Genomic DNA, 15,018 nt, shown 5'->3' with positions numbered 1-15,018 from the left:
CTCCAAAGGCATTGAGGCCTGAGGCTTTTCTATAGCTCAGCTGTCCTGTTGTGTGGTTTTTGTCCTCAAATCCACATTCACAATACATATGAGATGACTCCTGGAGCTCTGGCCATTTGGCCCATATTCTAGATATAAAGAAGGAGGATAGGCAAAAAGTAATTACCTGAAATAGCTCCTTTTAAGAACCTTTCCAGAAGTCCCAGGTAACATTTGTGCTTATGTTTTATTGGCCAGAATTCAGTCATGTTGGTCACATCTAGCAGAATGGGAGGCTGAAAAATGTAGTCTTTAACTGGGTACATTTTTTTTTTTTCCTGAATAAAACTGGGGCTGTGTTTTGAGGAAAAAGGGAAAGAAAGAGTCATGTCTATCCCAGGTCCTTTCTCTGTAGAAGCCTCCACTTGATCCTGCCATAGATCTAACACTGGGAGGCCATGAAATATAGACATCCTTACTTCAATTCTCAGAGCAGCAGGGCAGGGCTTGGGGCAGCTAGTCTCCCTGGGCCAGTCACCCAGGATTGCGCAGCTTCATCTGAGACTCCAAATCCCTCCTGGTATGCTGCACAGAAGGCATATTCTCGGTGGCCCCAAATAAAGGATGTTGGGAAGCACTGGTCTGGAGAAAACTATTAAAGAAAACAAAAGTTATGGTACAGTATGGCCTTTGTTAAGCCTCTTTTTATTAAACACTGCATTAGTTCATTCTGAATTTCTAGCTTAGAATCAAGCATATTCTGGGCTCTTTTAAAAGCTTCACACTACCTGATACCAAAAAAGCACTAAAATCTTATAAGTTGACCATAACGAGCAATTTCTGCAGCTGCTGCTTTCACAGCCTGCTCCTGAAACAGTTCTTCAGGGATGTTACCTCAAAGTCCATCTTTTTTTCTTTTGTGGAAGAACAAAATGTCTCAGTAAGAGCAATGCCAAGAGCTCCCATAGCTGCTTTCCCCCCATTATACACTGTCTTTATTTTGTAACACAAATAATAAATGCTGTCTGCTACTTAAAAAAAAAAAAAAAAACGAGGTTGTTGGTTGATTTAATTTGACCCTCGAATTCATAGATTTACTTTAGACTCTTCCTGGCAATTATTTTTAAATATACACAAATTCGGCCAAGGTTTCAATTACTAGTAATTCATACACACCCAATTATTAACTCTGCAGAGGCTGACAAGCAGATATAGAGAAATATAATTATTACCCGCAAGAAACCCACATCTAGGAAAACAATATTTATTCAAAAAAATATCATGTATCTTTCTTCAGTCCTTAATTGGAATGAGAGCAGACGGATGGGTGGAGGATAGGCTGATAAATAAAGAACAAGCAACATGTTAAGTGTAGTAAGCCATGTACAATCCAAAGCTGAACAACACATTTGAGTAAAAACATAAGAATTTTAAAGAATGATCTAAAAAGTTATGCCACATAATTTTCCTAAGTACTTTTTTTTTCTTTTTCTTTTTTCTAAGTACTTAATTGTACTAATTCTTAATGAGGTTAAGGTCTGTATTAGATCCTACACACAATTTCTGCTCAAAGATTCTTGTGACAGGATACAACTGAAGGTTGAGCTCCTGCTGATAACAGAATTTCAGTGTGTGCTGTTTTTAAGAATTACTCTATATCATGCTTCTTAGCATGTCATATGAAATTGAGCAAACATCAACTGCATGTCAGGACTATGAGGCCACCAGGACAGAGAGGATAGGATACTTTTCTTATGAGCTCAGAGCTCATCTGGGAGCAGCAAATGTACAAAAAATTATCTATAATGCAATATGATCACTGTAGACATGCAACTGTTACTTCGTTAAACATGAATTAACTATGCGTTTATGAGAATACTATCTGTATAGGAATTGATGACTATTTAGTTCCTACATACCATATTAAGGTATGTATCCCTATTAACGGGTCCTTGTCAAAAAAAAAAAAAAAAAGGGGTCCTTGTCTTTTGAATAACACAGTAAGTTGTATTTTAAACTGACTACATTAATAACTAATAACATTAAAAATAATTATTTAAAATATTAAAACTTGTTATTGGCAGGTAACGAGATATGTCTTGTACCATTATACTGTTGTATTCTGTTTATTTTATAAAGGGGTATGCAGATGAGAATTGATTATTTGATCCTTACATACATTAAAATGTATCTTTTGATTCTAAAGATAACTTTTGAATGAAGCTATAAATTCTTGTACTAAACCACCATTGTCCCACTAAAATGAGTGTTTGCTTTCTGTTGGTAAGACCACCAGCTCTTCCTTACCCTTTAATTTTGGACATAAGGTAGGACAGGAATGGAAGTAGGCCTCTTACTTGGATCTCTAGGACTTGGGCAAGAGGCTAGGTCAGTTTCTATACTTGCCAGTGTGGCATGATGAGCAAGTCATTTTTGGCTGCCAAGCTTCCAGTAAGAACTGGGCCACTGCTTTAAGCATTCTGGAGGTTATTGGGAGTTGATACAGCAACTTGCATTTGCATAAGGGAGAGGTGGGTTGTACTGGAGGAACCATCCATGGAAGTACTCAGTGTCCTGACATTAGGACTAGAGGTATGCCTTCCCTGGCACTTTGGTTATTAATCATGTGCCTACTCTTGACTCAAAACAGGGGAGGCAAGAGGCCTAGAGCCAGCTGGCAAAAGAGAGAGAGAGAGAAACCCAGATCTCTGGGCACAGTGAAGATCACAAGAAGTGAAAGAACAAGTAAGCAATAGGCTTAGAAAGAAGGCTCTGCTAATGACCTCCCATGTAGAGTCCCAAAATGCAGCAAATGGAATCTAATGATAAGCTATGGATGTCACAATGAAGTTCTAATATTTGCTTTAATGCTTGTATTAATAAATTAACAGAGCATTAAAAGGAGCCTTTTTCTGAGGTCTTCCTCCATAGTCACAAGTAGTGGCATGTCATTACATTGTTTTTTTTTTTAAATCTAAGTAAAAACTATTGTCCTTAGTGCCTCCAAGACTTCTTTAGATACAGCAGGCCAGACAACTACTGATTTGTTAAACACTTATTCGGATGATGACTACATTAAAAAAATCCAAAAGCGCCTTGAAGAAGATGCTTTTGCACGAGAGCAAAGGGAGAAAAGACGGCGGAGACTATTAATGGACCAGTTAATAGCCCACGAAGCACAAGAGGTAAAATATTTAGATATTGATTGAATAATAGTACTGGAAAATTTGCAAAATTTAGTCTTTTATACTAAAGATACATAGATGTATCTTCTTTATTATCTGTTACCTGAATCAACTGTCAACACATCATCACAGCAGATAGAGTCAGGAAAAAAATCTGCATAAAACATTTACTAAAGAATCTAAAATCTGATGATGGTTGTACTACATTGTGAATGCACTTAATACCACCGAATGATACCCTTAAAATGGTTGAGATGGTAAATTTTATGTCATGTATATTTTCCCATGGTAAAAAAAATCCTGGGAGAAACCTAAAATCCACGTCAACCATGTGTATCTATTGTTACTTTTGAAGGTAAGAGGAAACTTTTCCCAGTTCTTTTGAGGTATAATTGACAAAAATTATATATACTTAATGTGAACGATGTGATGTTTTGATATGTGTATACATTGTGAAATGACTGCCACATTGGAACTAATTGACACATCCATCACCTCACATAGTTAATTTTTTGTGTGTTTGGTGAGAACACTTAAGACCTAGTTTTATAAGTTCAACTCTTTTAGATTGATATATGAGTGGGATTACACAAAGTTTATCTTTCTACATTTGACTTATTTCACTTAGCATAGTGTCATCCAGGTTCATCTGTGTTGTCACAAGTAGCAGAATTTCTTTTTTAAGGCTAATATGCCATTGTGTGTATATTCTACACATTCTTTATCCATTTATCAATCAAGGGACATTTAGGTTTTTCCATATTGTGAATAATGCTGCGTTGAACATGGGGATGCAGACATCTCTTTGAGATACGGATTTAATTTCCTTTGGATATATACCCAGAAGTAGAACTGCTGAGTCATATGGTAGTTCTACTCATGGTTTTTTGAGGAACCACCATATTGTTTTACATAGAGGCTGGACCCATGGAAGTTTACATGTCCAGCAACAGTTTTCAAGGGTTTCATTTTCTCCACATCCTTGCCAGCACTTGTTATTTCTTGTATTTTTTTTAATGTGATAAATATTTTAATAGATGTGAAGTGATATCTTTTTATGGTTTCTACTTGCATTTCCCTGGTGATTAGTGACAATGAGTACCTTTTCATATTCCTATTGGCCATTTGTTTGCCTTCTTTTGAGAAATGTCTATTCAAGTCCTTTGCCTATTTTTAAATTTGATTATTAGATTTTTGCTATGAAGTTGAGTTCCTTATATATTTTGGATATTAACCAAAAGTACATTTGCAAATATTTTCTCTCATTCTGTAGGTTGCCTCTTCACTCTGTTGATGGTTTCCTTTATTGTATAAAAGCTTTTTAGTTAATTTTAAATTGTGTATGTTTGCTTTTGTTGCCTGTACTTTTGGAGTCATTTTAAAAAGAAAAAAAAATCATTGTCTAGATTAACATTAAGAAACTTTTTTTCCCCTCTGTACTTTCTATTACTAGTTTTATAGTTTTAGGCCTTATGTGTAAGTCTTTAATCTATTTTGAGTTGATTTTTGAATACAGTGTGAGATAAGGATACATTTTCATTCTTCTGCATGTGCACATCCAATTTTTCCAGCACCACTTGTTGAAGAGACCAATTTTTCTAGTACCACTGTCCTTTCCCCATTATGTAGCCTTAGCACTCTTGTTGAAGATCAATTGACTGTACAACCATGTATATAAAATCTTACCATATGCAGAGACAATTTTACTTCTTCCTTTCTGATTTGGATGCCCTTTATTCTTTTCCTTGTTAATGGTCTGGCAAAGACTTCCAGTACTATGTTGAAAAGAAATGGTGAGAATGAGCATCTTTGTCTTATTCCAGATCTTAAAGGAATGCTGACAAGTTGTACCGTTGATTATGATGTCGACTGTGGGCTTATCATATATGGCTTTTATTATATTGGGTTACATTCTTTCTCCACCTAATCTGTTGAGAGTTTTGATCATGCAAGGATACTGAATTTTTTTCAGGTGCTTTTTCTGCATCTATTGAGATGATCACAAAGGGAACTTTTTTTTTTTTTAAAGATTTTATTTATTCATGAGAGATGCAGAGAGAGAGACAGAGATGCAGGCAGAGGGGAAGCAAGTTTCCTGTGAAGAGCCTGATGCAGGACTCGATTCCAGGACCCCAGGATCATGACGTAAGCCAAAGGCAGATGCTCAACCACTGAGCCACCCAGGCATCCCAAAGGGGCTTTTCTTTAAATAAAAACAATATGGAGAAATTGTTAGTCCTCTCAGTTTGTTAATTGGTTTACTCTAGTGGTTCTCAAAGTGTGATTCCTGGATCAGCAGCATCAGAATCATCTGGAAATTTTCAGTCATGTAAATAATTGGAGCTCACCTCAAACCTACTGAATCAAATTCAAATCACAGCTCTGGGGTGGGGCCCAGTCATCTGTGTTAACAGGTCCTCTAGGTAATTTGATGTAGCTATAGTTTGACAATCACTGATCAACTCTTATATTGAACACATATTTATGGAGCCTCTTCTGTGCTCTGGGTACTATTGTAGACCATAGTGAACAAGAATATTGAGAAACATCTTCTCATAGAAACTGCAGTTTGGGGAGGATCTATAAATAAAAAACTAGGGTAGAGTGTGAAGGAGCAGTGAAGATGATGGGAGGGACAGATAGCACTTGAGAGGGAAATCCAGCCCTCACTTAGTCCAAAGATAGTTTCTGGAGGATAATAAATAGAAATATTAGGAAGCATTAGAACTCAGCTAATTCTAGACAGGGGTAGTTTTGGTGGGGTCTGAGTGGGGGTTAGTTTCCAGCAGAGGCTGGAATGGTGAAAAGTAAAGTGTGTTTCCAGAGAGAATATCATATCGAAAGACTCAGCACTCAGTGTGAACTAAAGTCATCTGGGGCCAAATCATAATGAGCCTTGCCAGCAATATAGAGGGAAATTGGAGCTTTTATCCTGAGTGCAAAGGGGAACAAGAGTGATAGGTTCAGACTTTACTTTAGAAAGATCATTCTGGCTTTAGTTGTGAGAATAGGTGACAGGAAGGCAAAACAAGTTGCAGCTATTGCTATAATTCAGGTGAGAAATTATGCCAGTTTAAATTTAGGGTAGTGTGACAATGGGAATGGAGAGAAGTAGCTTTAGGAGCCAGTTCAGTAGTAAAACCAATAGGAATTAATGGTTCATTAGATATGGGGCAGTGGAAAAGTGAAATGAGGGGCCAGATGTCACCCTTAGGCAGCTAGGTAGATGGAAGTGGCATTTACTGTGAATATGGAAGATGCTGCAGAGGAACAGTCTTGGGGAGGAAGGTGATATGAGATGTGAATGTAAATAGGACAAATTTGCATGTCTAAAATATGAAAGACTGGCTTCACATAAGTATGAAGAAGCAAAACTATTTATCAATGGATTCACTCCTTTCTTAGAGAAAAACTCAAAAAATAATTCATTTTTTTGTGCTAAAAAGTTATTTCTTACTTTAGATTTGTGTATATCTTTATTCAGCCATGTATCCTTACTTTTACTTCATAGTCTATCTTTTAATTAGAAGAATTACAGGTTATAGACATTAGATGAAAAAAGTAGATTGTAAAATATCTACATATTTCAAGTTTCATTAACTAGCAATGGAATTTTGAACACACTTCTATTTGTGTTACAAAACACTTGTGTATTGTCTGCTAGGTTTTTTTCTTTCTATTGTTTTGCTTATAATCTAGACCTGATAATTACCTGGAAATGGGGTGACTGAATTCTTTCTGACTTTCTTCACTTTGTACCAGGATGCTATTAGCATTGGTTTTTCAAGTCTCTCACCAGAGATTTGTTCAGGGATCCAGTAAGTAAAAGGACATTAAAGTGTGTTATTGCTCTGGATATTTCCATCAAAGGAACTGTTTCTTTTCAGTGTTTGGGAAAGCTGCTATTCCTCCAACCAGCCTGGGGTATGCATCAGGGGACCTCCACTCCCACTGCCTCCTTTTTATTAAGTGTAGGGTCCCCACCCTCCCTGCACAGCTGACACAAATGTCCCTGTGTCACAGTGGTGGACTATGAAATTCCCACATGCAACATGGCTTGTTACCTATCCATCCTTCTCTCTTCTAAAGAGAAAATGGTATTTGTCAGGGCTAGGATTTCTTGTGCTTCTCTCAAGTGCCTGCCGCTTTTTGAGAGCATGGCATGAATCTGATGTCAGCCCTGGATGCTTTTATTTTGGCTCCATTTGTACTGCATCTACCAAAAATGCCTCTAAATATCTTCTCTAGTTTCCATGTTGTAGCAGTTTTCCCTGAGGTTTGTATACTCTGTTTTAGTTGAGCTTGTGAAGAGCGAGTCAGAGATCTATGCTCAAGTTGTTATCTTGCCTAGTGATTCTAAAAAAATGTGATTACATGAATAGAATGATGAGATTTCGGGTTAGAAAGATCACTTTGAGCTTTTTTGGATGGGTTTTGGAGAAGCTTGGGGGAAGGCATGGTAGAGGAGGGGCTGATATTATTCAAGGTAGGGGCAATGTCAATAGGTATAGAATGGAGTAGAGAGTGATTTAAAAGCATACATACGAGGTAAAATAGACTACTTCTTCAAGAACTAGATATTAGGAATAATAAAAGAGAGGAATGAATTTCAGACAGCACTAATGTTTTAGGTCAGAGCCATAGCTTTATAGGGTCATCACCTGAGATGGGGAAATTTCTAGCAGACCAGAAATTGTGGCGGCAGTGGTGGGGTAGACTCACAAGAGAATTAAGAAAATCAGATCCCATACGTGTATGGGTTTTTTAGTTTGTTTTATTTTGTTTTGATAATGTTCCATTGGTCAATTCAAGTCAAATGGTTACTGGATATCCCATATTTAGGGAATGGAGAAATAGATTTTACTTTTTGATAAGAATAACTGCAGGATACCATTGCAAGTATGTGGACGAAGAAAACTGAAGGATTTGTGGCTATTTTTAATTCTGCCTCAGAATTAAAAGGATTACTGAATCTCAAAAGGAAACAAATTATTAAAATAAAAGTTTCCAGAATTTTATGATTAGATTAGACATGTTTCAAAGTTATTCATGGTTTTATTTTTTTATCTTATATATGTTACTAACAAAAAATTCATATTTATTTTCAGTAGAAGTTTTATTCAGTCTGTGTTCTTATATAATTCTCAGGTTCAAGTTTTGGAATTTACCGCAGAGCATTATTATCATTTGTATCCAGATTCTGAAAATATATACAGTATTTCTCCCATAATCTCATCATGGCAGAGATCATTTGAAAAAATGTCATTAATGATGCTAGATTTTCTTCCTAAACAATTTGATTGTTGAGTGTTAAATGGACAACTCCAATATTTAAGCATTTTTTTTACATCTTCCCCCTTGAGAACTTTAATTACCTCCTCCTTCCACATGATGTCTCTGTTTAGACAGAATAAGAGCTTGAAGGGGCTTTGGAGATCATTTTCCATCTAACCCCCTCATTTCACCTGTCAAGAAGTAGGCCCTGAAGTCCAAGTTACTTGTCCGAAGCCACACAAGCCAATTAATGGTACAACTGGAGCTGCAATGGCTTCTCATTCCCAATTTAATGCTTTTTACCACTGCTCATGTACTGATTGCCCTTCTATTCTATTAAAATAGACAAGAGAGTCAGGAAAATGCATCTAGTTTCTCTTTCAGATTACAACCAGTCAGATTTTCTGAGACAAGCCATAGGCCATGTCCCGTCAGACTCTCTTCCAGCCTTCCCATTCCATCAGAATATAGCTTGTCCTCATATAGGTAGTGAAATATCTTCACTGACAATTAGCAGACCTGCTATCTTCAGCTGACGTCTGCATTTGTTTTTACAACCAATATTTATTGCTGGAATTTCGAATTTCTGAAAATATGCTCTTAAATTGAGAATCCCATCCTTTGTTTATAAAACCTTGGAAACAGTCACCTAATTGATTTTTTATTGGATTTTAAACAAAGTAACAATTTATTTAAAGTAATCGTGACTTGCGAAATATAATGCTTCCAGATACCAAAATGGTACAGCCTTTGTTGGAAATCTTTATTTTTATAACTAGATTTTTACCACGTTCAAATTTAAATCAAATGACACAAGCTGACACCAAGGAATACTTTGCCTTGTGCACATTATTTATGCATCAACTTCTTTAACCCAATGGGAAATTTGGACATGGCCTTGACAAATAATTGGCTTCTCCAATGGTGTTTTCAGGAGGCGTATCGGGAGGAGCAGCTGATTAACCGGCTGATGCGGCAGTCCCAGCAGGAGCGCAGGATCTCTGTGCAGCTCATGCATGTTCGGCATGAAAAGGAAGTTTTGTGGCAAAACAGAATTTTCCGAGAAAAACAGTATGAGGAAAGACGACTTAAAGATTTCCAGGATGCTCTTGATCGAGAAGCGGTAAACAATAGCTCCTTTAAAAATCTGTCTAAGAAAAAAAAAATCTGTCTAAGCTTACTTTTGATCCTTTCTACCAAGTCAAGGTAAACAAAATTATTTAGTTGCCAGTCACTTAAAAAGAGTTAATTTTTTATACGATCTCTCTCCTATATCCCCATTTTTATTTTTGCGTAATTACACTGACAGTGCATAGAGCTCCTACATGTTACACTCCCCTTCATTCTGGATTCCACTAATTTTTGATGTTCACCACCCACCTTTATGTTCATGTCTCTCTGTTTATTTTGGTTGTATGAAACTCATTCTTCAGTAGATTCTTTAAGAAGGGCTCAGGGAATGGTATTCCCCATAAATTGTATTGGATATTGTGTATTGTATACTGATAATGGTACATGCCTTATAGACCTGATTGTCAGTTTTGCTGTATATAAAATCCTTCATTCACATTTTCTTTCCTTGAATATCTTAAATTCGTTATTCAGATTTTCTTTCCTTGAATATCTTAAAGACATTATTCCATTTTCTTTAGGAAAAAGTGTTATTCTCAAAAAGATGAATAATCTAATTTTCAATTTCTTGTGTCATTACTCCATTTTTCTAGATGCATACAGAACTTTATTTTTCTTTAAAATCTGCCAAGTTTGCCAGGATGGTATTAGTCTTGGTTATTCTAGGTGAACATTCTCAGGCAGTGAGAGCACTTTGAAGTTGGTTTCTTTTTGTAAGACATCATTAGTCTTTAATAAATGATTCCTTGCTTTCTGATAAAACAGGATTTTATCAGGCCCATATTATAGTATTCCTTCCTCCAAACCAAAATAAGCAACTAATCCAGGGTATTTTGGTTGATCGCATTTAAGAATGGTCCACAGACACCAAGATCCTGATGATAGGTATGCTCTTGGCTACTTTGGTATCATCACATCCAGGTCCTTTTATAGCTATGGAAATCAAAATGTCTGATCTTCTGATCATTTAATGCGTTAATATTTCTTCCTTATCTTTGTTGTATATATGGATTCTAATAATCAAAATAGATCTATTTTATCAATGGATTATGTAGATTACTTCTTACCTGTTTCCTATTGGAGATATTTCAAATTTATTCAATCTGTTGGTCCAGAGTTGGTTGAAGAAATACAAAACTCATGTGATTGGCAGTTTAGATAGCCAGTCTTTACTTGCATAAAATATTCACAAAACTAGGACGAATAGAAGAGAAAACCTTATAGAAAATAGGAATGGAATCCTTTATTTATCAGACTCATGGTTTACACTGTGATATTTCATGAAAATGAAATACAGCTTTTGCCAAAATTATGCAGTTTTTAGAAATATCATTTGAAAGTCAGGAAAATGGTGCTTTTGCCTTTCTAGACCAGACATAGTGGAACTACTAGGGGTAGGGGTGAAGAACTGTACCTCCATGAATTTGAGCTGCATCAACACAGATCTCAAGTGTCCTATTCAAGAGTTAAATTATCTAGATAATTGTTTCATCCCTCTTATTTGACCAGAGTGAACTCGAATGGATTGAATGGCATTTGCTTACATTATAAATGATATGTTTAACTAATCTTTCTAAGTGCCTCTTGAAAAATTTGTTTCTTCAAGCCCAGTGAATGAAGCACAGAATAGCAAAGCATTTATAGCAGGACTGGGCTCTCTGTGATGAGAATCATTACCTGCTTTTTTCTTTAATGAGGCTTAACTGACTTCTGAGGTTGGAACAGTCCGGCTTACTAGGGCCTCAGACACCAGAACTGTAAAGTTCTAGTGCACCTGTGTGGCTCAGTGGTTGAGCATCTGCCTTCAGCTCAGGTCGTGATCTTGGGGTCCCGCATTGAGCCCCACATCAGGCCCCCTGCAGGGAGCCTGCTTCTCTCTCTGCCTATGTCTCTACCTCTCTTTCTGTGTCTCTCATGAATGAATAAATAAATAAAATCTTAAAAAAAAAAAAAAAGAACTGTGAGGTTCTGAAGCATCTGAAAAAAATTATATCCCTTCCTCTCACAATAATTACCTTTTCTTAAAGCTGAGGTATCTACTTCCTGGCACCCCTCTCTGTGAGGTGGCTTGATTTCACAGGTTATCTCCATAAACACTGAATTTGTTGCCTCCAACATCAACAGTGGCTGGTGTATAAGTAGGAGCCAAAGAAATAAATACTGAATTGAATTTGCCAAAGAAGCACTGTTAACCTTTCTTCCTAGTCTCATGCACTAAATAAACAAAAAACATTTTGCTCCCTGCAGCCAATCATTCTACTGCTTCACTTTTGGGAGGAGAGAATTTTTAAAAATTGTTTTTACTTATTACTGTTTTTGTTATTGTTTTTGGTGGGAGAGGGAGAGAATTCTAAAAGTACTTTTAAATGTATTAAAGATTTAAAAAGTCTGTTAAAGGGGCACCTGGTGCTCAGTTGGTTAAGCACTTGACTCTTGATTTTGGCTCAGGTCATGATCTTGGGGTCCTGGGATCAAGCCTTGTGTGGGGCTCCAAGCTCAGTGAGGAGTCTGCCTGGAATTTTCTCCCTCTCCCTGCTCTCTCTCTCTCTCTCTCAAATAAATAAATAAATCTTTAAAAAATTTAAAAATAAAGTCTGTTAATGATACAGGCTATTAATAATATCTGATATTATTGATACTAATTATTAATCTGTAATTACATGGTCCCTTTCTGCTGAGTTCTGCTGTGGAAGCACTCTCCTGGTTTTCTTCCTATTTCCTTGGCTGCCCCTTTAATGTCAGGATCCCTTAAGGAAAACTTAATCCTAAGCCACTTTCTTTGCTCCTCTATGTTATTTCCTCAGACAACCTCTTAATCCACGACCATGGTGTATAATTACTGCAATAGACAGACGACTCATGCATTTATATCTGTCCTCTGCAGTAAAGACCCATTTGTTCAACTGCTTTCCTGACATCTCTACTCCCGTATTTCAGAGACACCTCAAATTCAACATGTTAAAGCCAAATTTATGACCCTTGTTACTAAATTGGTCTTTGTCAAGTTTCCCTATCTCCATAAATGGTGGCACCATTTATTCAGTTATACAAATGCAAAATCTCAGGATAACCTGAACCCTGCTTTGTCCTCTCTTCCATATCCAGAACATCACTAAGTCCTGTCCATTTCATATCATAATATCTCTTCAATTTGTCCATTTTTCCAAACTACGTCTCTACCACCACCCCTGTCTCTGCTACTACTACTACTGCAATGGTCTCCTTCATTAATTTTGAGGGCTATGAATTAGCAAGTGCAGTTGGGGTATGCAAAAACATGACACAATTTTTTAAAAGATTGTATTTATTTATTCATGAAAGACACACACAGAGAGAGGCAGAAACAAACATAGGCAGAGGGAGAAGCCTGCTCCATGCAGGGAGCCCAATGTGGGACTCAATCCCAGGACTCCAGGATCACGCCCTAGATGGAAGGGAGACACCCAACTGCCAAGCCACCCAGGTGTCCCAACGTAACATTCTTTATATTCTTTAAATCAACCTAAGCTTGAACTCCAGCAACCCACCTCTGCCCACAGAGATAGATGCACAGTGCCCCAGGTCACAGGCCAAGTTATCAGGGAAACACTGCAGTCATCAAGCCCAGACCCAGCCTGTCGCCTTTGAGATCTCAGTTACTCCAGCCCACACATTGCCTCCAGTGGCACATGTCTTCCCAGAGTCTGTTCCAGCCTTTGTCGGTCCCTCCCAGGTACCCTTCTGAGGCTCTGCTGCTCCCCAGGAAGTGCCAAGGAGTAGATGCACATCTCTTCCTCTTTCTCTTTGCCCTCAAAATCTTCCCTTCTCTCCTCTGTCTTGGAGTGACCTAGATTTATTTGCCTTTGAATATAACACTTTAAAGTGTGGAGGAGTTTCTAACATTTTCTGCTTTTCTGTGCTGCAGAAATTCCCTAAAGCAGGGTTTAAAAAGACATCTGTCTACCTGTTAGAAAGGAAAGAAGGGGATATTAGAAATAACTTATACAAATCACCTGCCCTACTATCATATCCTCCAAATCATTCTCCATTCTGCAGCCAGAAGAATCTTCTGGATTCTCAGATTTGACCATTGGCTTCTCTTTGACCAGATCCTTGCTCATACCTTGTTCCCCTCTGTCTCCGGGACTCTAGCCATACTGTCCACTCTCAGATCTTTGAATAAGTCATTTCTTCTGCTCTTCTCTTTCTTCCCACGTGCCTTTCCCCAGCTAATTCTCATGTTTCAGAGCTCCGTGCACAGGGCCCTTCTTGTCTAGGTCAGGCCTCCTGTGATGGGTTATACTCCATAGTCCTTCCTGGTGACACTTCTCTTGCGTGGGTGTATATTCATTGTGTGACTTTACTGCCTCTCCCACTGGATGTAAGCTCCATGAGGAAAGGGATTATGGTTGCTTCTGCTCACTACTCTTTTTGCAGGGCTTAGGTCAACGTCTGGTACAAAGAAAGGTTGGGGGTGGGGGGGCGCAGTGGTGCAGAAAGGGAAAGAGAGAAGAAGAAGGAGAAGGAGAAGGAGGAAGGGAGAAGAGAGAGACAACTTTGTTTTGTCCATTATTAGTCTCTGTCTGTTTTGGTTTTGTTTTTAGATTACTTATCTCATCCTTTAAGATAATTGGGCATCTACTGTAAGTTTCTGATTTTGAACTTCTGTTCTACCTTCTGTTAGTAGTAGTACCTAATTATAATAATATTTAACATTGTTTAGTATTTACTGTGAGTCAGTCATTAAGCTATGTTGATGACATGCACATTTAATTCTCACAATAGCTGTTGGAAGTAGACACTATCCTTGTCTACATTTTGCAAGAAAGCTTGCATTCACACAGCTTGTCAGTGGTGGAGACAGGAGCACAGTCTGGGCTCATAACCGCCGAGATTGACTACCTCCCACAGACTTCCTTTTTCCTTTTCCTTCTTTCTTTTTTTAGGGCTTCAACCCACTTTGCTGTAATGGGACAGGAAATTGTGGTGGGTTTAGCACAGGGAGGTGGGGTGGGGTAAAGGTAGAAGACTGGTAGCTAAAAAGAAGGAAGAAAGGCATGGAGGGAGGTAGGGAGACAGCACTGAGGTGAAAGCTGCTGTCTTCCTGCTCGGATCATTCCACTGTTCCCTGCAAGGCTGAGCTCTCTTCACACACAAAACATTTCCACATGCTTTACAGGCACTCTGCAGGAAAGCAACTTCACAACCCATTTTACTGCCACTCCCCAAATTCTCATCTGGCTACTCCTGCTCTTTTAGATTCCTCTTCCTCTGACCTCTTCACAGGTTCTGAAGCACACAGTAAAGTTGTGTACTTAAATGGTATGCTTTCCCTAGGAAGACAGGGCCTACAGAACAATACAGCAATAACAAATTCTGGTGTGATTTCTGAACTTGCCAAATGTACAGGACCGACCTCAGGGGTCACCCAGTCCAACCACTTTCCCAATAAAAAGAAAACAAACAAAAT

At 37.8% G+C, this 15,018-nt stretch overlaps 1 protein-coding gene and 1 long non-coding RNA gene across 12 annotated transcripts in view; one reads left to right on the top strand and one right to left on the bottom strand.

Annotated features, from left to right (window-relative positions):
• Positions 1-15,018, top strand: part of SPEF2 (sperm flagellar 2) — a 172,102-nt gene that overhangs the window by 31,687 nt on the left and 125,397 nt on the right. For all 11 annotated transcript variants that reach the window (XM_038535345.1, XM_038535343.1, XM_038535337.1 and 8 more), the window contains 2 exons: positions 2,978-3,164; positions 9,373-9,561. In XM_038535345.1, coding sequence (XP_038391273.1) covers positions 2,978-3,164; positions 9,373-9,561 — 376 coding nt within the window. The remainder of the gene's footprint in view (positions 1-2,977; positions 3,165-9,372; positions 9,562-15,018) is intronic.
• LOC119876207 overlaps positions 9,054-15,018 on the bottom strand; it is a 109,164-nt gene continuing 103,199 nt past the window's right edge. The window contains exons 10-11 of the long non-coding RNA XR_005358592.1: positions 10,637-10,763; positions 9,054-9,589 (exon numbers count right to left, since the gene is read on the bottom strand). This is a non-coding gene — a long non-coding RNA (uncharacterized LOC119876207). The remainder of the gene's footprint in view (positions 9,590-10,636; positions 10,764-15,018) is intronic.

This window comes from Canis lupus, chromosome 4 (genome assembly GCF_011100685.1).
Source record: "Canis lupus familiaris isolate Mischka breed German Shepherd chromosome 4, alternate assembly UU_Cfam_GSD_1.0, whole genome shotgun sequence".
Lineage (NCBI taxonomy): Eukaryota > Metazoa > Chordata > Mammalia > Carnivora > Canidae > Canis > Canis lupus.
Note: the sequence above shows the minus strand (reverse complement) of the source record. Positions and strands in the feature narration are given on the sequence as shown.